This window comes from Crocodylus siamensis, chromosome 9 (genome assembly GCF_052110815.1).
Source record: "Crocodylus siamensis isolate JL-2025a chromosome 9, ASM5211081v1, whole genome shotgun sequence".
Taxonomy (NCBI): Eukaryota; Metazoa; Chordata; order Crocodylia; family Crocodylidae; genus Crocodylus; species Crocodylus siamensis.
Genome location: NC_143403.1, coordinates 2,678,895 through 2,703,169, shown reverse-complemented (window position 1 = coordinate 2,703,169; position 24,275 = coordinate 2,678,895). Strand labels below are relative to the sequence as shown.

Here is a 24,275-nt window from a genome sequence, read left to right as displayed (position 1 = left end):
CTCCGTGCACCGGGAGCATGGTCACGGCTTCCCCACCAAACCTTGTCCCCCCGCTGCGGCCAGTGCCCAGCGCTCGCCGGTCCCGGCTCAGGCCACCGGCCTGCTGTCCCGGGCAGGCGCGGCGAGGCCTCGATAACATCGGCAACCACAAGAAGAAAGCACGAGCACTTCGTGATGTTATCAAAACCCCAAGAAGTGTCTGTAGCCTCCTATCGCTGCCTGTCCATCTCATCAGCAGGGTGTCCAGAGGCCATGGTGCAGTGCCTCCGCGCGCTCCTACCTGTACAGGGCCGTGCGCGCTGTCCAGGTCCATGGTGTGCCTGTCACGGGTCATCTGGAAACCCAAAGGCACTGCCCCTTAGGCCATGGTGTGTAGATGCAAGAGTCCTGCCCCTTGCCTGGGCAGGGCACAAAGGGTGAGGGGCTTGCCGGTGCCCGCAGTGGCTTGGGGAGGTCTGGCTCCATGTCCCCGGGGCTGGAGCCATCTCAGGGGTGGGTGAAGATGCTGCTGGTAGGGACCGTGCGGGGTTTGTGGCTTGTAGCCTCAGGCAGGTATCGCCCATCACATCTTGTGGCAGAGCCGTGCCACCGGAAGAGACAGGCTGCCAGGCGTTGCGTGAGCAAGTGTTACCGGCCTGGCCCCCCTTGCATGACCAGCCGAAGCCCCCCCAGTGCTCGATGGCGATTGCTTTGGCTCTGCACGCGTGACCGGGTGGGCCTGGCCTCCCCTGATGGAGACGTGGCCTCCGGCGGGCCCCCCGTCACACGGATGACAGATGAGCCGGACTCCGCTATCGCGGCAGCCTGGGAAACGCCGGGCGCCAAGGCACATGTGCGTCTCCCGTGACCCCGGCTCGGCCTCAGCTGGCGAAATACCCACTGCCGAGGGACCCCGGCTCCGTGCCACGAGCCCGGTTCTCTCCCGCCCTCCCCTGCCTTTGAAGCAGAGGGGGGCCTGGGGTGGTAAGACATCCCGTCCCCTTGTCTGCAGGATCGAGACCCTTAGGGGAGGAAGGGCCTCGTCACCCTCCCCTCGGGCTCCATGCAGCGTCTGTGCATCCCCTTGTCCCCCGCGGGGAAGGGAAATGCGCTCCGACTGATATCCCTAGCCCTTCCTGGATGCACTGGCAGGAAATATCTGCATGGCTTCCCCCTCCCCGCTCCCCGCCTTATCAGCTCTCTCCCTCCCCACGGGGCCTCTGGCCCAGGAACCGGGGGGAGAGAGGGGGACAGGGCAGGGGGGAGCGTGGCATCACGGCCCCTTCCCCCCAGGCCCTTCCCAGCACGACCGTGCTGCCCGGTGGGGTCTGCTGGGGAGGAGAGGCCGGAAGGCAATGGAGGGGAAAGGAGCAGGAGGACGAAGCCTCCGAGGTGTGAAACAGCAGTGATGGGGTGATATGTGCCTTAAACGGCTCAGCCTTGCAGCGTGGCAGGAAGGTCAAACCTCCCTCCAGGGTCGGACGCCCCCAGCATCACCTGGGCCAGCTGCCTACGAGGGACCGCTACAGCGACGTCCGCTCTGGGGGACACAGGGGTCACCTGGGCTGGGTTGCTCATCAGCTTACGGCTTGTCTGGGGTGGGTGGCAGCGTGTCCTGGGGCTGCCCAGTCCTCTTTCCAAGCTGGCGTGGGGATGGAGAGCATGCTGGGGGTGGTGGGCAAGAGATGCCCCTGGGCAGCGTGCTGGGGGTGGTGGGCAAGAGATGCCCCTGGGGAACATGATGGACAAGAGATGCCCCAGGGGAGTGTGCTGGGGGCGATGGGCAAGAGATGCCCCAGGGGAGCGTGCTGGGCAAGAGATGCCCCAGGGGAGCGTGCTGGGCAAGAGATGCCCCTGGGGAGTGTGCTGGGCAAGAGATGCCCCTGGGGAGCGTGCTGGGGGCGATGGGCAAGAGATGCCCCAGGGAAGCGTGGTGGGGATGATGGGCAAGAGATGCCCCTGGGGAGCGTGCTGGGAGCGTGCTGGGCAAGAGATGCCCCAGGGGAGCGTGCTGGGCAAGAGATGCCCCAGGGGAGCGTGCTGGGGACGATGGGCAAGAGATGCCCCAGGAGAGCGTGCTGGGCAAGAGATGCCCCTGGGGAGCGTGCTGGGGGCGATGGGCAAGAGATGCTCCAGGGGAGCGTGCTGGGGGCGATGGGCAAGAGATGCCCCAGGGGCGCGTGCTGGGCAAGAGATGCCCCAGGGGCGCGTGCTGGGCAAGAGATGCCCCAGGGGCGCGTGCTGGGCAAGAGATGCCCCAGGGGCGCGTGCTGGGCAAGAGATGCCCCTGGGGAACATGATGGGCAAGCGATGCCCCAGGGGAGCGTGCTGGGGGTGATGGGCAAGAGATGCCTCTATGCTCGACTCCCCAGTTTGCTGGCTTGGCCTTGCACAAACAGCAGCCCCCACCTTTCTTGCCCTGGCCCTGGGGCCGCGGCACGCCTCGGTGGGGCAGGCGCACGCCTGGAGCAAGGTGGCAAGCGGTGGCTCCCTGCCCATCCCCCTGCTCCTCGCCGGAGTTAGCTATTTGCATTCTTTATGTAAAAGAGATTTTATTATCGGCGGCTCCCAGCCCATCTCTATTCTGGTAATTGGAGTGATATTAATTTCTGTGTGGCTGGGAGTTGATGGCAGTCCGGCGATGGAGGAGCGATAGGGCGTTCCTTTCACACTAACCGCCGCGATAGCCCGTCTATCAGGCTCTGTGCAGGCACGGCACTTATCAGGAATGGAACTGGCAAAAAGGGAAACTTTGAGCAGCCTGAATTTTCTTTTTATCTGGCAGGATCCGCCATATGTCAGCAATGGCAGCTGCGAAGATGCAGCGCGGAGGGCAGGGGGGGTAGGACGAGGAGGGGGTGAGCCGCATGGCTCCCAGATGCTTTTGTCGGCGCCTCGCACTGCTCAGCTGGTCGGGGTCCGTGCAAACCTCCCGCGGGGGTGGCGGGGCCTGGGGGCCGGTCTCTCCATGGTGCTAGGAGAGCCTTTTAAGGGTACCACAGAGCCCCTATGCAGGCTGCCAGCAATTCACGAGGTAAACCCAGAGATTTTGCATGAGAGCTGAAGCGTCCGAAGCCACCTGCCCTGCTGGGGGGCTCGCGGAGCTCTTTGCAGCAGGAGAATTGCCCTGTAATTTTGCTGCGCTTGGGGGAAATGAATGCAAGCAAAGAGCTGATGTTTTCCCAGGGGTGGGCCGGAGTCTGATGAGGTGCAAAACTCCCGCTCCGGCTCTCCCAAGTTGGGGCTCTTGCTCTGTCTGAGGGGTGGCTGGGAAGAGTGGTCCTTCCCCGGCTTGGGGTGCGCTGCAGCGTGAAGCAGGCGTCGGTCCTTCTGGGTCGGAGGTGGAAAACCCTGCTTTCTTCGCTGGAGTTGCTCCTGGTGCTGAGGATCATGGTGCTCAGGTTCCCTGGGGGCTGCCCACAAGCTCCACAGGGACCGAGTTCGGTTTTCAAAGGGCGATGCAAAAATAGCCCCTTTTGCAAGAAGCGCCCCTGCCGAAGCGTGCCCTGCGGCAGGCTGGCGGAGCCCGGCTGGGAGGAGAGAACAGGCCGGTCCCCGCACACCGGTGGCGCGGTTGCTGATCCTTGCCGTTGCAGGCGCGGCGCAGTGACCCTGCCCTGCCCCTCTGCTGGGCGGCGTGGCCGGAGGCCTGGCCACTGCCCTGGCTGGCTGGACGTGGGGCGAAGTGGCTCCGCGTCCTGCCACGCACCCTCGGCGGAGGGCCTGCTGCTGGCTGGCTGGGTACGAGGGCGGCAGGGCGCTTCCACCAGAAGGGACCTGCGGAGCTGCAGCTTGTGGGCCTGGCGGGTGAGCCACGCATCTGGCTCTGTGCCCACTGAGCCATGCACTTGCAGCCCCCGGATGCTTTGCTTGTGCCACGTAGATGCAAGGGCCATCCAGCAGGGAGGGGGATGCCAGCAGCTTGGCTCAGAACTGGGGGCGTGTGTGTTCATGCGTGTGCATGCACGCATGTGCAGGCATGCGAGTGTGCTCATGCATACAGCTTGGCCCCATCCTCGTCTGGCCGTCAAAGCGGTCCGGAGCCCTTTTCAGAGCATGGGCGGAAGGCTGCCCATGTCTCATGGTCACGACTACAGGGCCCCGGGGGTCACCTGTGTCCATTCCTCTGCTCCTGCCCCCGGTTCAGCCACGTGCGCGCCAGCCCTGGAGGCTGGAAGCGAGCAGGGCTTTAATCTCCGCTCGCAGGTAGCAGCTCCGACCCGTGTCCCTCCATTGGCCTGCCCCGGGCCACGTGGCGCCGGGCGCAGGCACCGGGAGCCCCCTCCGTGGCGGCCCTGGTGCTCGGCGGCCCGGGCGCTGTGACATGCAAAGGCAGCGTACGAGGCAGGGGAGAAGGACTGTTTTTATCTTTGCAATGACCTTGCTGGCGGGAGGGGGCTGGCTGCTTAAAATTCTGATATGCAAATCGCTGATAGCTATAATCTATAATCCGCAACTTGGGAGCGTTACAGATGGACGGGGCCATTTCGTTTGCCTCCTGCTCCGTTGGCTGGCTCGGCCGCCCTGCCCACCGCTCCTGGCTGGTGGGGTCTCCTGCCCATCTCTTTGGGGTGACAGTCATCCCAGTGTGGTGGGGGGGAGCAATGAGACTCTGGGGTGGGGGGGTTTCCAGGCTGATCTGTGCTTTGGCTGGCGCTGTCTCCTTTGATTGGCATGCCTGGTGGTGCAGAGCGCAGGCGCCGGGGTGTTTTTCCTGCTCCTTTTGAGGTTTGTCCCCCCTCCTCCCCATCGGGGGCCTGGCACCGTGCTGGAGCATCTTCCCTTTTTGGGGGGCTGCGGTTGCTCCCGGCGTGCTGGGGTCGAGACCCTGCTTCCTGGAGGCTTTCTCTAGCACCTGGTCGCAGCAGCTGCGGGGTGCCACGGGGCATGACCCACGCCTCCTGCCTCTGCCGCCTGCTAAGCCAGGGTCCCAGAACCGGGCACTTGAGGCCGCGTGCTGGGCTGCAGCGGTGTCTGGCTTGCCAGCCCGGCCTGCGTCGTGCAGCTGCACCGGTGCCGCCGTGCTGGGCGCCGTCGTGTTCGGCACTCGCTCCCTGCGGCCCCTGGCATCCTTTGCTGCTGGGGCCGAGAATTGCACCCAGCCGTGCTTTTCATCTCGCACCGTCCTCTCCCGTGGCCCGCCTCTTCCTCCCTGGTTTCCTAAAGGCCTCCCAGTGCCTTGGAGCCTGTGCGGCATCGAGCCACCGGCTGCTGCAGCAAAGTGAATGACAGGGGTCTTTTGGGAAGGTTTTTCCCAGAAGCTGGGGAGGTGTCAAGCTGCTTCTGTGAATGGCTTCGTTCCTCTCCCGCGTCTCCTGGGATCAGCCGCGGGCTTTGTGCACAGCAGCCATCGCGATGCACCCTCCACAGACCTGGAGGGAAGGTCCCATAAATTGCTGATCAGAGCTTGGGGACTCCCATCCCTCCTGGAAGGAGACCGCAGCCCCCAGGCCTGAGGCGAAGTAGGGCTGGGCTCGGGGTGCAGCAGTTCAGTGGTGCATCTTGCACCGATGTGTTGGCCACGGGAGCCTTTCTCTGGGGTCCATGTCATACGGGCATCGCCGGCGGCAGTGGGGCCAGCCTGGCTGCAGCCTCACTTCATCTGGGGCGGGGGGGAGATGGTACCCAAGGCACTGGTCCAAGGATGAAGTCTGGGAGGAGCTCCTGCCACCCAAGGCAGCTCGCCCGGCTCCGAGCGCGATATATCTGCCATAGCAATGACTCTGCTGCCCCATTCAGGTCTGCTCCGTATTGATTGCGCTAAAGACTGCAGAGACATAACAGTAATTTAGGGACGGCGAGCGGCGCGGCATTTGCAAGGGCTCCGCACGCTGTGCAGCCGGCCTCGGCAGCTGCAAGGCGGGCGCGGGCGCCGGGTTAGAAGGGCGCTGATGGGGTGGGGGGAGCCCTGGGCTATTTGCAGGTGGCACGGGCAGACAGCTGCCCACATGGGTGGGTGCACTGCACATGCAGACCTCAGGCGAGCGCCGTGTGTGATCAGCACCTCTGTTCCCCGCTGCGAGTTCCCCTTGCCCGGCTGCCCTTTTGGCCTCCCCCAGGCCCAGCCGACCAGGCTCTCCTCTGCACGGCTGCAGGGATCCTGCACGTTGGCTTCTCCCCTCCCGTGTCCCGCAGACAGCCGTGGCCTGGAGGAAGTGTCCCCCCGGCAGCTTTCTCTTCCTCCGAGGCACCTTTTATTAGTGCTTCCATGTCTCAGTCCCCTCCTATTGCTTTGCAAAGGGGTGTCCTACGCCTTCCTCCCCTTGCACGAGGGTGTCTTCAGAGTCTCTTGCTCCCTGGGCCCAGCCCGCTGGTCCCTTCGAGTCCTAAATTGCCCCCGCGAGGCAAGCCCTGTTGTGTGGGAGGCAGCATAGACTGGCATGACTGTAGGGGAGGGCTGAGCCCCCGCTCCCCCCTTGGTCTCCATGCAAACCTCTCCGCAGCCCTGGAGACATTGATTTGTGCTTTCGGGGAGAGCAGTAACGATCCTTCACCGTTAATGACTGGATGGAGGGAGGGAGGCCGCGGCTTGGGGAGGTGGCTGGGGGAAAAGAGGGATGGTTTGGCCCCCTGAAACGGCTGCTCTGGCATCCACGTGGCTTTCAAGCTGGGTGGGGGGTGTTGGGCCCAGCTGGGACAGTGACTCAGTTTCTCCTGCTGTAGCCACTAGTTCCCCCCCACACACTCTCACACTTGCACACTCGCTTCACCCCAGACCCAGGGGCAGGAATCCCCCGCTGATGCTGCCGGTGCTTGTACGGTGGCTCCGTGCAATCGCCCCAGGTGGCTTGCACCCGCCGTGAGCTGGGGTGGGGGCAGTGCCGCCTATCTAGTTAAAACTGCAACCTCTTTTCCCCCCGTTCTCCTCTCCCCAGTTCAGTTGTGTTTATCTGCACCGCGACTCCCGCCTGAGTAATCTCTCACCCGCTAGAGCCAGGTCGCAAACCTCAAGGTTTATTATCGGGGCTGGCAGGGGCAGCGGGAGGGGGGGCGGCTCGGCCCGGCGGGCGGACGGACAGGGCTGGGGAAGTCTCCCGATTATCCCACGTGCGTGTGCACGGGCCCTTCCCCTTCGCTTCGGTATGTGTGGGTGGGAAAAATTATTCCAGCTATTTTCCTTTATCTCCCGGAGCCGAGTTGCACACCAGATAGTTGTATTTGCTTTAGATTAGCCGTCTTGGGGGCTGGGCCGGGGGATCGTCTGGGCCGGGGGGCGAGGAAGGGGCAGCTCCTGGCCCTCTGGGTCTCGCCAGCCCCTGCCCGGGCCTCTGGCTCCTCTTCCTTCCCGTCGAGGTCCTGCCTGCTGTCGCTGGCTTGCGCGGAGGCTGGCAGCTGGGGCTGGGCGGGGAGGTCCTTGCCAGGCCCGGGCATCCCCCACCCCGTCTGCTGAGGTCACCCTCTCCCCCCTTGGCGCTCGATGCTGCCCGCCCGGCTGAGTCACGAGCTCCCGTGGTTAGAAGTGGGGCGTGGGTCGCAGCATGGCCTTGAAGGGCAGACGGCTGCGCTCTGCGGCTGGCACGGCGCGGGGCTGAGCGATGGGGCTGGGGGTGACGCGGTGTAAGCACCTGGTCCCCCCCAAGGCACGGATGCTGCCCCCTCCTCTGTTCCCCTGGGAGAGCCGCGTGCTGGATCTCCCTTGAGTGCAGCTCCCGGGGGGGAAAGACATGGTTTGGCTTTCGAACTGGGTTGGGGGCAGCGCAGCATCCCCGGGACCGGGTCTTTGCAGCTGGGCCACTGCCATGCGAGGGGTTTTTAGGGTGGGACGGGGGCCACAGGCCTGCACGCACACGCTGGCACCGGTGCCCGTCTCCGTCTCTCGCATCCGCCCACCCTCGTGGCCTCTGTTCCCAGGAAAGCTGGGGAGGGGGGATCTTGGGACCTGAAACCTTATTCCATATCAGTGTGGGGGGCCCCTGGCCTGCCAAGGGGCATGGGTGCATGAGGGGTCTCTCCAGCCAGCGGCGCCCCTCCATCCTCACCCCTGCACGGCGCCTCTCTGGGCATGGGCAGAAGCAGCTGCAGCAGGGACTGGGTGCTACTGGGAGCACTGGGAATGGCACCTGGCAATGGCTGGGCCCTTCTCATCCGCACTCCCAGCTCCGAACTCAGCTTCGCTGCACCCTGTGCCAAGGCTGGGCTCCCCGGTCCGCGGGGCGTCCTGCCAGAGCTGGGCTGGGTGCGTGGGGATGCTACCCCCAGTCCACACTAGCCTGCTCACTAGGTCTGCCCCTGTTCCACGTGGCCCCTGACCTACAGCCCTGTGTCTGGCCAGCCTTGCTGCCTCCACCCTTGCACCCCAGCTCTGCCATTACCCACATCCCTGCCCCCCAGCCCGAGCACCCTCTGCTCGTATCCCAGCCTGCTCCGGTGTCCCTGCTCCCCCCAGCCCTGGAGCCAGCTGGGACGGGGGGGGGAGCTTTGCGGCCCCCCGTGCTGCTGTCCTCCTGCATCAGACCAGGGGCATGGCGAACCCCCTTGCCCCAGCACCTCCGTGATGCCTTGGAGGGAGGGGGGTCAGGCACCAAGGCAGCCTGAAAGTTTCTCCCCCTCTGCTCTCGCGGCCTGGTCTCATTCCTGCATAATTTTGTTTCCCATTCAGCCGGCCGGGCCACCGCCCCCGATACCATCGCGGCGAGGCTGGGGGGACAAAGGGAAGATGGGCTTGGAGGGGCTGATCATATCCTGGCTGGAAGGGCGCACATTCAGGCCTGAAATGAGCTGCGATGGTATCTGCTGCCAGGGCGATGGTTATTGTCTGCAACAAAAGGGTGGGCTCCCTGCTCCCCCCCACCCCGTCCCTGCCATGCTGCTCTCGGGAGGAGGGTTTATCTGTGCCCACGTGAGCCCCGCCATCCCGAGCGCGCATGTTTCCAGGCCAGGGAGCGACTGACACGGCTGCAGCGCGGAGCAGGGCTGCGCTCCCCGCTCGTCCGGCGCCAGGCACCCCGATGCCTGCCCGGGGTCCGCAGCCCCTCTGCCTGCCCAGCCCTGGAGCTGCACAGTGACGGCCCCCAGAAAAGAGGAGGGTGCTTTCGGCCTGTCCGGCCTGGCGCCAGAAACGAGCCATGCGCCCGGGAGCCGGGCAGGAGCGAGGGCTCGGCTTGGAGGAGCGGGCGGAGGTGGAGAAAGCCTGGCTGGGCTCCTGCCCCTTCCTGCCTCCCTGCGGCTGCAACAGCCCCGCTGGCCCCAGGGCTTGCAGCTGGCATCCTGGGTCTTCTCCTGGGCACTGACCCGCTGCTTGCCCCTGGGGGCATGCAGCTGGGGCTCCCTGCCCCATGCCCGCTTGCAGCCGGGGTCCCCCGGGGCGCCTGGCAGAAGGATGCCCTAGGCGGGGGGTGGGGGAGGCAGGCAGGGAGCCGGCGTTGCTATTCCGGCTGGGTAACAGCTCCTCTATTAAGCAGGGTCAAGGTGCAGTGCGATAAAGATTTGCTGTTGTACTGTGTCAAAAAATCAATACCTCCCGCGTGATGGCTGGGAGCGATAAGCCAGAGCCGGCCCCCCAAACCGGCCGGCAGGGGAGCGGCACCGCTCCTGCCAGGGGGCGGGGTGGTCCCCCACGTGAAGGGCTCTGAGCGCCCCCTTGCCCACCCCCACCCCCTCCAGCACTGTCCGGCTCGGTCTCGTGGGGGTGCTGCTGCTGGGGCTATGGGGGCAGTGCCCAGATGCCCCGGTGCCTTCGAGCGGCCCCTGCCCCTCGACTACACCCCTCTCCGGTCCTTTCTGCCCCTCCTGCAACGGGCTGCTGTGGAAAGGGGGGGCAGGACAGCAGCTCCAGGTCCTGGCCCACCCCCCAGGCTGTGGGGGTCTCCGTCCCCTGCTGCCCTGCTAAATCTGCCTTGAGGCGAGCGGCTCCCCAGGCGGCAAGGGGGTCGGATGAGGGACGGGGCAGGGTTCCCCTTGCCTCCCTCCACCGGGACTCTCCTTGCTCCCGGTAGAGCCCGGCCCGCTGCTTTGTTGTTCCCTGCCACCTCGAGCACCCGGGACGGAAAAGCCCGGATAATCTCCTTAGTCCCTTTGGAGAGATTTCCCTTTGTGAGCCGAGGTGAAGAGTGAAGATGCAGCTTGTCTGCAGCTTAAGACTCTCCCAATCAGTCCCCTCCATCTTATCTGGCCGCTGCCATCGCGGCGTCTCGCTCGCGGAGTTGTCAGGATTTATTCCTCCCGACGACGTACGCTCGCGGCTTCTCCCGACGAGAAGGCCCCGGCTCCTTGGCTCCCGGTCCGCGTGGCTCAGAGCCCTCCGTGCAGCCGGTGCAAAGGGAAAAGGCACGAGGGTCCTGGGTCGCTGCTAGTGCCCCAGGTGATGAGAAGAGGAGGGCTCGACCCTCCCAGAGCATCTGAGCCGGGCAGCTTCGAATGCGCTCAAGTCCTCAATGCAAAAATCTTGCAAAAACAGGTGCCCGAATCCCTTAGTTGGTGGTTTAGGAAGATGCTGGGGGTTGTCTGGAGGAAAAAATAGCTCTGTCCACCCTTCCTCTCAAGCAAAGTGTTTGTTTCCCAGTGTCCCATAGGGCATGAGTCCTGGCACTCACCACCGGGAATGTCCAGTCCTTACTGACCTTACCTTTTGGGTCTGGAGTGGCACCCCACAGCTCTCAGGGGTGCCCAGGATGCATCCCCCTGCTTGCCTGGGGTTTTACTCCCTGTGTCTGGCAGCGATCCCCACTGGGGTGCCTGGAGATCCTTGCGGGGTGCCGCAGGGTGTCACGCAGTGTTAGCACTGCTGGGCGTGCAAACCTGGATAAACCCAGAGATGTCAAATCCGTCAAGATGGCAGGACAAGGAGCAATGGGCTTCAGCTGCAGCAGGGGAAGTTGAGGTTGGAGATTAGGAAAAATTTTCCCACCAGGAGGGTAGTAAAACGCTGGAGCAGGCTCCCCAGAGAGGCGGGGGACTCTCCATCCTTGGAGGTTGTTAAGACCCGGGTAGACAAAGCCTTGGCTGGGATGATGCAGTTGGGCTGGTCCTGCCTTGAGGAGGGGGCTGGACCAGATGCGACCTCCTGAGCTCCCTTCAGCCCTCGTGGCGTGTGATTTTCTACGATGGCATCTCCCAGCACAGACTGGGACTCGCAACCTCTTGTTAAAGGAATAAAGGTTTGTGTTTGCTGTTTATGCATCTCTTCCCCCCAACACACCTTATATAAGCTGCTGGTAGAGACTGGCGGGTTTTAAAATGCTGTTTTCCCCTTGTGACTTTGTTTGCTACGGTGGGGGTGGCAGATGGAGTTCTTGCAGCACCCCCACTCCCGTCTTTCGCCTCTGTCTAAAGGAGATTAAATAAAGCAGGATTTTGTATTTATTTATTTATTTTGAGCATAGCCACGACCATACAGTGATGGAAGAGCGTTTTGCGGATGTGCCGCTTGTGCCGGCAGCCATCGGAGTGCGTATGTCGAGGCGGCGGTGGGGAGCCAGGCCTCCGGAGAGCGGTGCCAGGCTCGACAGCCGAGGCATTGCTGTCTCCAAACCGGGTTTTAATGGAGCCACAGTATAGCCAGAGGCAACGTGCCCTGTATCGCTGCCGCCCACGTGGCGCTAGCACGGCGTCTCAGTTCCCCGCATCCCAGGAGAGTGGTGAAGCAGGCTGTGCCAGCATGAAAGGAGCCCAGGTTTGCCCAGGTCCCGTCAGCACCGGGTCTGTGACGGCGAGGCAGACCCTGGAGAGATGGGGTCTGGTCCCGCGGAAGCAGGAGCGTGGGCATGGGGGACACCGGGCACCTCGAGGGCGGGTGGGAGGCACGAGGGTAGCATGCAGTCGAGCCCCCGCCCGTGGCCTGGGCTCTGCCCTGCCGCCAGGCACAGATTCCCCTGCTCGTATCTCTCCCCGTGACCTTTGCCTCTCGGCTTCGGCCCCGTCCTTGCGCTGTCCCGCTCGGGCAGCCCTCCAGCGACTTGGTTTCTAGGAGCCCTGGGCTTTGGGGACAGCCGCGCTGTCTAAATTATTTATCCTGGGATCACTGGCAGCATCGTAGGGATGGGATTCATCTCCCGCCTGCCGCTTCAACGCATCCTTGGAAACCTTCGGGTGGGAGAGGGAGGGCAGAGTGTTTCTGGGAGGCGGAGAAGTATCACTATCCCTGTGGGGAAACTGAGGCACAGAGGCGGGGAGGTGGCTGGACCAGCACCCGTGGGGAGAATGAGGCTTGCAGGGGCAAGCCCTGGGGGTCTGAGTGCCAGGACCCCCGAGCCGATGCCGTGAGCTGGGAGTAGCTCCCTGGCTGCATGGCGGCATCGTTCCCCCATTAACCTGCAGTGGCTGGGAGAGCCTACCACCTGGGCTGGGCGTGCCAGGGGCTCTGCAGCATCCAGCCCCGGGCCTGGGGGCAGCACAGAGGGTGCCCGCAGGGTCATGGCCGCGCAGCGGGGCTGTGCTGCTCCAGCGGCGTCCCAAGTAGGGCACTGCCAGGGGAAGCGCGCTGCGGCATGGGAGCGTTGCAGAAGCCAGGGGAGGGTTTTCCGTGGCCAGGCCAGCCGGCTGGTATCGCGAGCGTGGCAGCTGCTGATGTGGGGAGACGGGCGAATACAGCGGTGCTGGGTATGGGGCGAGGTCTCCATCTGACACGCACGTGTGTGCACGCAGGAAGCTCCTGTGGGAGCAAAGCAGCGATCCCCTGGGAGAGAGCCGGGGCTTGTTGCTCTCATCCGTGTCCCCCTGCCCCCGTGCACCCTGGGCGTTGCCCACCTGGGCCTATGGCACCCAGGCTTTTTGCCCCCCTTCCCTTTCTTTCCTCCTCCTACAACTTACGCCTTCCTCCCCCCTCCATCCAAAGCAAACAGCCCGATACCTGCCCAATTTGGTTAATGATCCCGGAGATAGGAATTATTCCGATAACTTCCAGACCAGCTGGCTGGCGGGAGCCAATTGGATGCCGGTTTTGCCAGGAAACCGATGGGGAGATTAGATAAGTGGGAATTGTATTAACCTGCAGGGTGGTGAAACAGAGCCAGCGCCACAGATCCCGAGATTAGGGGCCCCGGGAGAGCCGCGCGCACACACAAGGAGAGAGAACGGACTTTGTTCCCTGCGATAGTCGGAGAGATTGTTTTGGCTATTAGCGAGCAAAGCCCGGCTCTTAATAACATGCACGATTGGACCAGACTGGGTTTGCTTCACGTTGCCTGAGCGCTGGCAGCCGGGGCCTGGATGCGGCTGTGGGGCGGATGTGCCACAGCCCAGGTAACCCGGGGCGCGCGTGCGCCCTGCCACGTGATGCGCGAGCCTGGAGTCTCCTCCTCTCGCCGGCGCCTGCACCCGGTGAGCGAGGGTTTCTGGGACCTCCGGCTTTGTCCTCTGCAGGTGACTATAGCACCTTGTCCAGCCGTGCCCAGGTGGCTGCCCAGCCGCTCTCTACGATGCCCTGGCACCTCTTCGATGCCATCCCTGGGTTTGGGATGCAGCCCTGCCTGCACGCTGGAGCGGGCTGCAGGCACACGGCCCCTGGGCCTGGGTTGCCCTGGAGGCAGTCTGGCTGCCCTCTGTGCTGGCCTGGGCCCCAGACCTGTGCTCTCAGGCCACCCCTGCGGCCAGCCTGCCCTCCAGCGGCACAGCGCCGCGGGCCCAGCTCCCGGGGAGCCTTGCGCTTCCAGGTGAACTTTGCTCCCAGCTGCATGTCTGGGAATCTGATGCAAGCCCCGAGGCTGTGGGGGGTGGTTTGGGTCTAAGCCCGTGCTCTGCTTTAGGGGGGGGATGATCTCTGGTTTTGGGGAGCTGCTATGGGACCCCCCTCTGGGCTGGACCCATGTTCCAGCGCTCCCGGTGCTGCAGTGAAGCAGAGCGCTTGCTCTCCTCCACCTCCCCCTGGCTTGGGGGGCTGGGGGTGAGCGATCCCCTCCACTAAACTGAAAGCCGGACGTCCCACCAGAACAGTGTGGCATCATGCCTCTCGGTTTCGCTTCTCCTAGTGCATGGTGCCAGGGGAGGGGAGCATGGGCCTGGTCTTCCAGCGGGTCTGTGGAAATCTTAAGCGTGCAGGGTGTGGGAGATGCGTGTACCCTGGTCCCGTGCAGTGCTGGAAATAATGCAGCGGTGTAGTCTGTGCCGTGGGCACACGAGGGCACTTTGCAGGTCAGAGCTGTCTGTGGGGCCGGGGCCGGGGAAGACCTCTCGCTGCAGGCACTGGAGAGGTGTGTGTTGGGGAGGCTGAACGCGGCCACGGTGCTGGGCCCCTGCGCAGCACTGCAGAGCATGGCCCGCCTGCTTTAGGGCTTCTCTAGTGGACTCCTCCCTGCGTGCCTCAGTTTCCCAGCCTTTGACAGGCAAGGGATGCTTCCCCTAGGTGACAGCAGCATAAATCCCCACCGCATCGCATCCTCGACCCGCGCACCAAACCGCGGCTGGGCTCGGCCAGCCAGCAACCGTGGGCTCGTGGCTCGCGTGATGCGCGGCAGGGAGAACTTGCACCTCTCCTGGGCTGGGTCCCGGAGAGCTCTTCCCGACCCCCGAGGCAGTGATTGCAGCAGGCGGTGCAGGGCGGTTTCCTTCGACATGCAATCGAGACCCGCTGGGTGGAACCAGGGACTCGGTTTAAACCTGGCCACGGCTGTAGCAGCAGGCACCTGGGGGCGAGGCGAGGCTGGAGAAGAGTATGGCCTGCTAGAAAGGCCCAGGGGATTCAGGCACCTAGGGCTGCAGCCACGAGGCAGCCCAGGTGAGGTCGGGTGCAGCTGTGTTGCGGAGGGGTGGACTTTTGACTTCGCCCGGCTACGGCGCGGTGGAAACAACAGGTGCTTTGTCTCCGCTAGCATGTTACATGCATGCACGTGTACACATGCCAGCCAGTCCTCTGTGCACGTGTGTCTGGGGTCACGGGGAAGCAGGGCTGGAAGGGACCTCGCACGCTCTGGCTGGACATGAGAGGAACAAATCCCGTGTCCTTATGGGGCAGCGGACGTGGCTGCGGGGGTCCCCTCCCTGCCGCTGTGATGCATTCAAGCTGGAAAGCCCCTTGCTGGGTCACTGGGGCGGGACTGATCCTGGCCCCAGTTGCCACCCCCCAGCGGCGGTGTGACCTTGGGTGCCTCGCGCTGTCTCCTTTCTCCCTCCTGCCTTTTCATCCGTCACGTCTGCGTGCATGAGGAGGGTTTGTCGGCACTTGACAGCCAGGGCAGACGCGAACGCCGTGACCTCCCCGAGCGGATGCTCCGGCTCCAGGAGTGGGACGCGTGGGGCTGGCTTGCTCCGGGTCACGCGTGGGTGGACGAAGCCGGGGGAGCTGTGGAGGGGGGCCTGCCTCTGGACTGTGGGCACAGCCTCTGGGCCCCAGCTCCCATAGGATGCAATGAATAGCAGGAGGGTACGGTCGTGCTTGGGCCTCTGAGAGACATTTCTGCTGCAAGGATTAATGTGTGAGAGTCCGGTCTGGCTTCTTGTTCCCGGCAGCCCCCGAGTCACTGTGAGAGCCGGCACGCCGGGTCCGGCCACGGGTCCGCCCAGCCTGGGGCAGAAGAAGTCCTGCCTCCGCTTCCCAGCCTCTGTGTGCCCCGCCGCGTGACGCTGCAGACCTAAGCAAGCCACGCAGGGGCATGCACGGCAGTGCAGAGGGACACGCGGATCCTGACCGAGGACTTGCACAACCCCCGGCCGCGACCCTCGGGGCCTTCCCCTCTCTCTCCCTCTCTGCTTCCCGGTGAAGGCAGAAGGTGCAAGGCGGCTGGCCGGCCCCGCACTATTTTTGTCCCCCGTGTCGGGGAACGGTCGCCTTTTATCAGCGCCTGTGTGTTTTCTCTGCTGGGGATTGATACACAGAAGATGGAGTGCTCTGACATGGAAAGTGTCAGGCGAGCGGGCTTATCTCGGAGACATGGTCTCCTGACCCCAACGAGCTGATTAGCCAGTGAGACATGGGCAGGGGTGGGGAGCTGCGGGAGGAAGGGGGGCAGGGAGCAGTTGGGCACCAAATTAGCTTGTTTCCCAAACTGCTGCATAACCCCCGGGGCTGTCGGAGCCTCCCGGGTGTCACCCATTTCCCCTGAGGTTTCCTCTGGGAGGGAGAGACGCATGCAGGGAGCTGGGCTCTCTCCACCCTGGAAAGGACGGGACAGGCTTATCAGCCCCTGGGTTCCTGTTTGCTGCTGCGCGAGGCCAAAGGCAAACTCCCTGGGCTGAGCCAGGGTCCTCACCGGCATCCAGACAGGCGGGCCAGGAGCTTCCCCTGGAGGGCGCCAGGTTTCGTCCCTGTAGCTCCAAGTCGGGACGCCAGGGTTTGGGGTTTGAGCCCTGCTGTCTGTGCACCGAATCATAGAAAAAGAGGGTCGGGAGGTCACCTCTAGTCCAGCCCTCTGCTCAAAGCAGGACCAGCCCTGACTTGATCATCCCAGCCAAGCAGGGTCTTAAAAACCTCCAAGGGTGGTGACTCCCCAGCCTCTCTGGGTAACCCGTTCTAGCTTCATCACCCTCCTAGTGAGAGAGTTTTCCCTAGTATCTAACCTCAACTTTCCATTGCTCCTTCTTCTGCCACCTGCCATGCAGCTCCAGCAGGGCAGAGCCCCTTAAAGGGATCTCGCTCCAACCCCAAAGGAGCGAGTTCGAGCCCCTCTCCAGATACCTGGGTCCTCTCTGTGTGCAAGGGGCATCTCCTCCAAGGAGCAGTGGGGCTGGGGGGCATTTGGGAGCGTAGCCACACAGGGATGGGGCCCAGGCCAAAGGGAGCTGGACACCCATGTGGCCCCTTAGCCAGCCCGGCCCACAGGGCTCGAGGGGTCACACTAGGGTGCTCCTGGGACCCCCCCCCCCGTGCATCTAAGTTGCACAGTAGCTATTCCCATAGATTTCATAGACATTAGGGCTGGAAGGGACCTCGAGAGATCATCCTTACAGCCAAGTTGGTGTCCGAGCGTGACACCCCTAAAGTACACACCGATGCTCCTAGGAGGCTGGCGGGAGCTGTCCCCTAGGGCTAGTGCCCTTCGAGGGGCTGGAGGAAGCAAGGCTGTCATCCTCCTGAGCCCAGAGGACCCCCGCGGGGGATCACAGACATGCGTGCCCTCCATCTGTTGCACTCCCTGCTGCCTTATCCTTGCTGCATCTCTAATTATCGATGACATTTGCACGGCCGCCTCCCTGCTCCCACGCTGCGCGGGATGTGCCTCCAAAGTCCTCGAAGGACACGGGGCTGGAGGTCCTACGGTCCAGCCCCACCACCAGCTCCAGCATATGAGCCTACCCCATTCCTGGCAGGTGCCTGTCTGATCTGCTGTTGCAAACCCCTGAATCCACCCCTCCCTGGGTACCTGATCCCTGTATCCCAGGGCTTAGCGGTCACCGGGTGGTGCAGGAGGTGGAGCTGGGAAGGAGGGAAGTTCTCGGCTGCTCTTACCTAAAAGCTCATTCATTCAGGAATCAGGACTTATGGTAGAGGTGATATCTTTTATCAGCCCAGCTGGCTTTTTGCAAAAAAAAAATTCTTTAAAGGAAATTTAAAGGATTTTTTTTGTTGCCAAAATCGAGTTGGGCTAATAGAAGAGATCGCCTCTACCATGAGTCCTTTTGCCTCTAGACCAATACGGCTACTACCTGAATCCTTTCATTCATCCATCTGTCCATTCATTGGCTGGACCTGCCGGATAGGGCTGTTGCCCAATGGGGGCACGATGCCGGGGCGAGAAGATTGGATGGCGGAGCATGCCGTGTGTGTGTGCATGTGCACACATGCCAGTCAGCTATTGCCGTGTGCTAGAACCAGTTCGGCATGGACGAGGCGAAATGCAGGTGCTATTTCATATGCAAATGGGCATGTACCAAGGGATGGGCATCGTTGCATGCCCTTACCTTTGCTATCGGAGCTGCCTTTGTCTGTGGGGTCTCTTGGCTTGTCTTCTTCAGGCTTGAGCCAGCAGGTAGCTCCAGGTGTGAGTCTCTGCTTCAGGGGAGATGAGTCTGCTGCTGCTACCAGCTAACGGAGCTGTTCCTTCAGCTCGAGCAGTGGAGCTTTGTGCATCAACCTCCAAAGGGTCTGGTTTCCGACCTAGCCGACAGTCAGAGAGGTCACTTATCCCTGGGAGAAGGAAACGTGCAGTTCTGGGCATTGCTTTGACTCCTTCAGATCCCAGTATCCCCTGTAAGTGGGATCCCTGTTCTGGTCCTTGGGGTTCAAGCCTCTTTGACCTCATACAATGCAGCCAGGCTGTTGCATCAAGTGCTGGTTTGAGGCACACGACTTTCCTCTGCCCCCGGCCCCGTTCAGTATTCGGAGCCGGTGAGCATTTGAATTTCGGGGGCGGTCGGGCATCCATGCCGTGGCTTCCTGTGGAGGGGATCTGGGCGCAGGTGCCTCCCTGAAGCATCTCCCTGCAGAGAAGCCGGATCCATCCCATCCCTGCCAGCCTCTCTCTTCCCAGCGGGGCGCTGGGAGCCTCCATTTAGCCTCCATTTGAGTATTGGTTAGCTGCCATCTTATCTGCACGCCGAAAGACAAAGGCGCAGTTAAAACAGTTTCGAGCAGCCTTCAGAGTGTATTTACATGTTATCTCACCCATTAAACCCAGAAGCTTATCAGATAATCAAGGCCATTAAGCCCGAAAGCTGCCTCGGACTTAGGGTTCTAGGAAGCAAAGCGGATCCTGCATCTCCCTGCCCCAACCCCTGCAAACTCCAGCTGCCTGGAGAGAGACCCAGGGGGGAAGGATCCTCCAGCCCCAAACGGAGCAAGCCTGTGAGATGCTTTAGGCTGGAGAAGTGAAGCCACAGGTGGGATTTGCTAATGCACCGGTGCCCAACCTCCCAGCCCTGCTCAGGGTCAGTCCCCACAGCGTCAGCCCAAGCCGACCAGGTGTGGAGCGGGGCTCGATGGGCTGTACCGAGCCCATCCCAGCCCTGTTTCCCCCTGTCACCCTCAGTGCCGGGCTCCTTGTTGTACGGGGAACTGCGTCGTTCTCCCAGCGCAGCGCTGACGCGCCTGGGACACCACTGCCGTATCTCCACGTAGCCTGATGCTTGGAGCCCACTCAGCTGTTCTCCAGCTTGGGGAAATGCTTTCCCTGGTGTCTTGACAGGCAAGGCCCTTTGGATGCAGCTGGGCCTCTGCTGCTTTGTGCCCGTATGGCTCGGGCTGAGCTGTTGCAGGAAAGGAGGGCATCGCCAGGTGTAACTGCCTGAGTGCACGCTGTTATCCCAGGACAAAGGGAAGTTAAACCGAGATTGCCTGCTTCTTTTGCTGCTGGTACGGGCACCCCCATCCCATGGGTTCTGCTTTCCTGGGGGTGCATCTCTCTGCTCTGCTCCATCAGGATAGCACTGTGGTGTCTGCTGCACGTGTGACCTTTCCCAGTGTCCTCATCAGTGGCCAAGGTCATCCCCATCATAAAGGACCAAGAGCAGCCAAGACCCAGACATGATTTCCCCGGCTGCTGTTGGGCTTATAACACTTCTGGGTTCGGTAGCTACGGATTTGTGCTCAACCTCTTGCCCTCCCATCTAGGATGCTTTCCTCTGGGAACGTCCAGGGGGATTTCGGATTGAAAGACCTGGCTGAGCAGGGTGGAAAGGGGCAATGGCTCTGCTTAGCAAGGGACCAGCCAGCCACGAGCCTTCTCCGAGCCTGCGGGTCCCAGGAGAGGGTGTAGATGCAGATCCCATGCATAGAGGTTGGGCTTGGTACCTGCCGTGCTAGCTGGGCCCTACATCCGAGCAGGATGTTGCATCCAGGGAAGGGGGGTGAATGGCGTGGGAGGGTCAGCCAGCCCCTCTCTCACTGCCCCTTGTCCTCTCTCCCCAGATGAGCTGGAGCTGGTCGAGCCGGAGGGGGAGAGCCACATCCGTGCCCGGCAGAGCCTACCTGCGGGGCTGCGCTGGGGGCCGTACCGCGGGAACATCCACGGCGAGCCGGCGTCTCCGGAGCAGAACGAGACAGTAAGGACCCCCTCTCGCAGCATTTGGGTGCCAGCCCTCCCAACCTTGGCCTTGCCTGCCTAGCCCTTGTCTCCCCAGCCCCCTGCTTGGGGGCATGACGTCTGCCCCTCCCGCAAGAGCATCGCACCTCTCAGCCCCACTGGGTCAAGACAAGGACCCCGCATGGCCTTCTCCCGGCTGGCCTCTTGCCCGATGCTGTATTCCTCTGCAAACGTGCAGGCAACATCCCTCTGCATTGAGACTGAAGGTGAAGAGGTTTTGTGCAAACGACTAGCTGCCCCGATCTGCGTATGCACGGATTTGTTTATGCGTCGGCGGGGTCCTGATCGCCTGCGCTGCCGTCCCCGCAGAGGGAGGCTGGGATCTCTGGGCAGACGCTGGCGTGACCTGCATTGTCAATGGGCAGCGCGGGGCGGGGGAGCCCTCCCTTGTGTCCTGCTTCTTTTCCAAAAGCCCACTGCGTTTCCCCTCCGGGAAAGGCCCCAGCACCAGGGAGCGTGGTCCGGCTCCTGGGAGCTGATTCCTTCCCTCCTCCACTTGGGGATGTTGTCCAGGAGAGAAGGGGGACAGAGGAGGGAGGATGTATGAGCAACGTGGCGTAAAAAGAGGGCTGCGGTGTGCCCACCGCTGCCCAGGGTAGCAGGGAGGGGGCTGGCTGTGTCGCCAGGAGCACAGAGGGCAGCTCAAAGTACCAGGCTTTTGCAAGAGCAGGCACATGGGTGCTGCTGGAGTCCAACTCGGGTTCAAGGTGCAGGGCAGGAATCCTCCTCCTGGCAGGACACGGAGGACAGAGCCTGGCTTGGCCCAGTCCAGGATTCAGCAGGAGGTTTGGGTGCATCTCGCTCCTATGCTCCCCTCCTTTCCCCCCAAGCCCAGCACCTGGCTGCAGTTCGGTGCACAAGCACGTTGCAGCTCCCTAGGGCTGCACCACAGCAGCCAGTGCTGTGTCCAGGCCCTGCCGCTGGGACACGCACCGCCCTCTCTCGTGTGCCCTGCCAGGGGACGTCTGGCCCCGCCGCAAAGGGGAGAGGTGGGCATGGGCAGGGCAGCCTCCGACGCCGGTCTGCCACGGGGCAGCGGGCACCGGTGCATGGAAGGCTTCTCTGCCGGCTTTCTGCATGTCCGCTGCAGCTGCCCTCAGCAGAGCCGCTGGGCAGGGGGACCCTCCCGGTCTGGGGTCTGGAGCCTGTGGGGTCTCGATAAGCTTTGTGCATGTGTGTGCGCGCACGTGAGAGAGCTTTATGGGGGTGCATCTGTAAGAAAGTTTCATGGGAAGTGGGTGTGTGAGAGCTTTGTGTGTGGATGGATGGGTGTGTGTGTGAGTTTTATGGGGGTGAGAGACGGCAATTCATGGGGGTGATCTTCATGTGCACGTGTGCGTTTCATGGGAGGTGGGTGTGTGAGAGCTTCAGGAATGGGTGTGTGTGAGAGAGTTTCATGGCTCTGCGTGTGTGTGTATGAGAGCTTAATGGGTGTAGGTGTGTGTGTGTGGGTGGTTGTCAGCTTCAGTGGTGTGTGCATGTGTGAGGGCTTCGTGGGTATGTTGTGTGTAACTGCATTTGTGTGTTAGCTTAGTGAGGGGTGCTTCATGAGGAGTGTACTTGCATGTGTGAGTGTAGTGGGGTGTGAGTTTCATGGAGGGGTGTGTGAGTGTGTGTCAGCTTCTAGTGTTTGCATGTGTGAGAGCTTCATGGGTATGGTGTGTGCGTGCACATGTATGTGTGTTAGTTTCATGGATGGGTGAGTGCACATGCATATGTGTGTTAGCTTCATGGAGGGTGATAGCTTCATGGGGTGTGTGCTTGCATGTGTGTGTTAGCTTCATGAGTGTGTGTGTGGGTTTGAGCTTCATGGAGGGGGTGTCAGCTTCACTGGTGTGTGCATGTGCATGTGCAAATGCTTCATGAGAGTTTTGTGTGTATGGGTGCATGTGTGTGTTAGCTTCATGGATGGGTGGGTGTACATGCATATGTGTTGGCCTCATGGGGGGTGATAGCCTCGTGGGGTGTGTACTTGCGTGTGTGTGTGTTAGCTTCATGGGTGTATGTGTGTTGACAGAGTGCTTCATGGAGGAATGTGTAAGTGGGTAACAGCTTCACTGGTGTTTGCCAGTGCGTGTGTGTGTGCACTTGGATGGGTGGATGTACATGCATATGTGTGTTAGCTTCATGGGGAGGTGCTTCATGGGGCATGTACTCGCATGTGTGTGTTAGCTTCATGGGTGTCAGGGTGTGTGTGTGAGAGCTTCATGGAGAGGTGTGTGAGTGTGTCAGCTTCACTGGTGTGCATATGCGTGCATTAGCTTCGTGGAGGGGTGGGTGTACATGCATATGTGTGTTGGCTTCAAGGGGGGTGATCGCCTCATGGGGTGTGTATTTGCGTGTGTGTGTGTGTGTTAGCTTCATGGGTGTACATGTGTGTGTGACAGAGTGCTTCATGGAGGAATGTGTGAGTGGGTGTCAGCTTCACTGGTGTTTGCCTATGCATGTGTAAGAGCTTCATGGATGTGTTGTGTGCATGTGTGTGTTCACTTGGATGGGTGGGTGTACATGCATGTGTGTATTAGCTTCATGGGACAGGTGATAGCTTCATGGGGTGTGTACTTCTGTGTGTGTGTGTGTGTGTGTGTACTTCACGGGGGCAGGTGTGCTCCCGCACACTCTACACGTATCATCTTTAGTGCTAGGAAACCCTAGAGCGGTCGGGCTGGAGGAGTCGTCAGCCCAGCCTCGAGCCATGGGAGGGCAGCAGGTTTGGTGCGGGGTGGAGACGAGGACCAGTGCATCCCAAGCCATCACGGACCTGTCTAGAGGCAAGCTGGGGCGCACGGGGCTGCACGTGCTTCTCTCCTTCGCACTCTGGCCAGCCCTGGGCTGGGTCCATGTGGTGCTGCCAGGCCGAGCCGAGTTTCCCAGGCCTCAGCTGTGCATCCCCCAGGTGCAGGGTGTCGGGAAAGGAGAGCTGGAGGCAGTTCCCTTTAGGTTCTTGCAAGAGAGAGCAGGACAGAAAGTCTTGGCTGCTTCTCTCTGTCTCTTTTTTTTTTTCCTTAGCTCCGGCCCCGTTTATCTTTGCCGAATTAAATCCTTGATTAACCCTTATCTCCCCAGTTCGGCAGCTATCTCTCCTTTGGCGCCGTATGTCCAGACACCCGGTACAGGATGATTGATTCCTTAAAGATATGCGCGGCTTTTCTGATACTTCATTTATTGTCTAAATATTTTTGCTCCCATTTCAGCGGCTCCTTATCGAGCCGCGCTGATGGTTTCCAGCCCTGCTTTTCTCTGCCGCTCGCCTCCCGCGCTATCTCTGCCCGGAGAACTGAGGAAGGAATCGCAGCTCCATCCCTGATAGGCGCTATCGCCCTCCAGTCTATTTGCCTTTGTTGTTGGGAAGAGGAGGAGGAAGAGCAAGGCCTGGCCTCCCCTGCGCGCCAGGAGGATGCAGGGGGAGGCTGCCATCCTGGCAGGGATGGGGCCTGGGACCCACGGCCCTCGCCAAGGACAAGGAGGGTCTGGCTGTACCTCTCACTCGGGTCCCAGGCTGCCTTGTCCCTTTGAAGTCTCTGAGCCAGGAGGCCGCAGGGCTGGCCCATGGCAGGAAGAGATGGTCCTCGTCTGCTGCAGAGCGAGACTGTGCCCAGCGCTCATAGCCCCTTGCGCCCCATCCAGCCGGGAGGCAGAGATGCCGCCAGCTGAGCACGGGGCTGGGAGTCAGGAACACCAGTGATGGCACCCCGTCTCTGCCAACAACTTGCTCGCGGTCCTGGTCAAGTCACTGTGCCATGCAGTGCCTCAGTTTCCAGTCTGTATAATGGGCGCAACACTGACCCGCCCCCAGCATTGTTGGACCTGGAGTGTTCAGGTGTGCTGCAAGTGCCCGCAGGGAGGCTCTGGCCCTGGGACTCATCCAGGTGTGTGCTGTGTCCCCAGGGCAATTGGACAAAATAAAGTAGCATGGGCTGCGGTTGACCAGGCACCCGCCTGGCCTGCAGCCGGAGGAAGGGGCCTGTGCTCCCCAGAGGCGTGTGGAGACCTGTGCCAGGGGCCGGCAGGGCACGATTCTGCGCCAGCTCCGGGACCAGAGGGTCTCGGCAGAGGGCTGCAGAGGCTGCCAGGGCCCGACGGACCCGAATCCGCCTGCCCTGTCCCCAGGCTGGTGCCTGCGAGCCCTGCAATGAGGCCTGAGCTGGGAGCATGCCGGCCCCCCGGAGCTTCGCCAACCCCCTCATGCAGGGGCAATGCCTGGCTGGACTGGGGCACCTACCCAGCCAGGTCTGCCCCTCCAGCTGGCACAGCACCCGAGTCTGCAGCCCCCGAGCGCCCGGCAGCCCCGGGTGAAGGTTGCCGACCAGCCGCGGGGCGGTTCGCGAGCCGGGAGCGTGGGGCCAGCCCTGCCCCAGGGAGCGCGGCGCGAGCGGATGCGGCACAGATAGGGTTTCCGATGGTTAT

General features: G+C 62.2%; 1 protein-coding gene across 2 annotated transcripts in view; it reads left to right on the top strand.

Moving 5' to 3' along the window:
* ZFPM1 (zinc finger protein, FOG family member 1) overlaps window positions 1-24,275 on the top strand; it is a 67,330-nt gene that overhangs the window by 36,032 nt on the left and 7,023 nt on the right. For both annotated transcript variants that reach the window (XM_090063867.1, XM_090063866.1), the window contains one exon: window positions 19,694-19,827. In XM_090063867.1, the coding sequence (XP_089919993.1) occupies window positions 19,694-19,827 (134 nt within the window). The remainder of the gene's footprint in view (window positions 1-19,693; window positions 19,828-24,275) is intronic.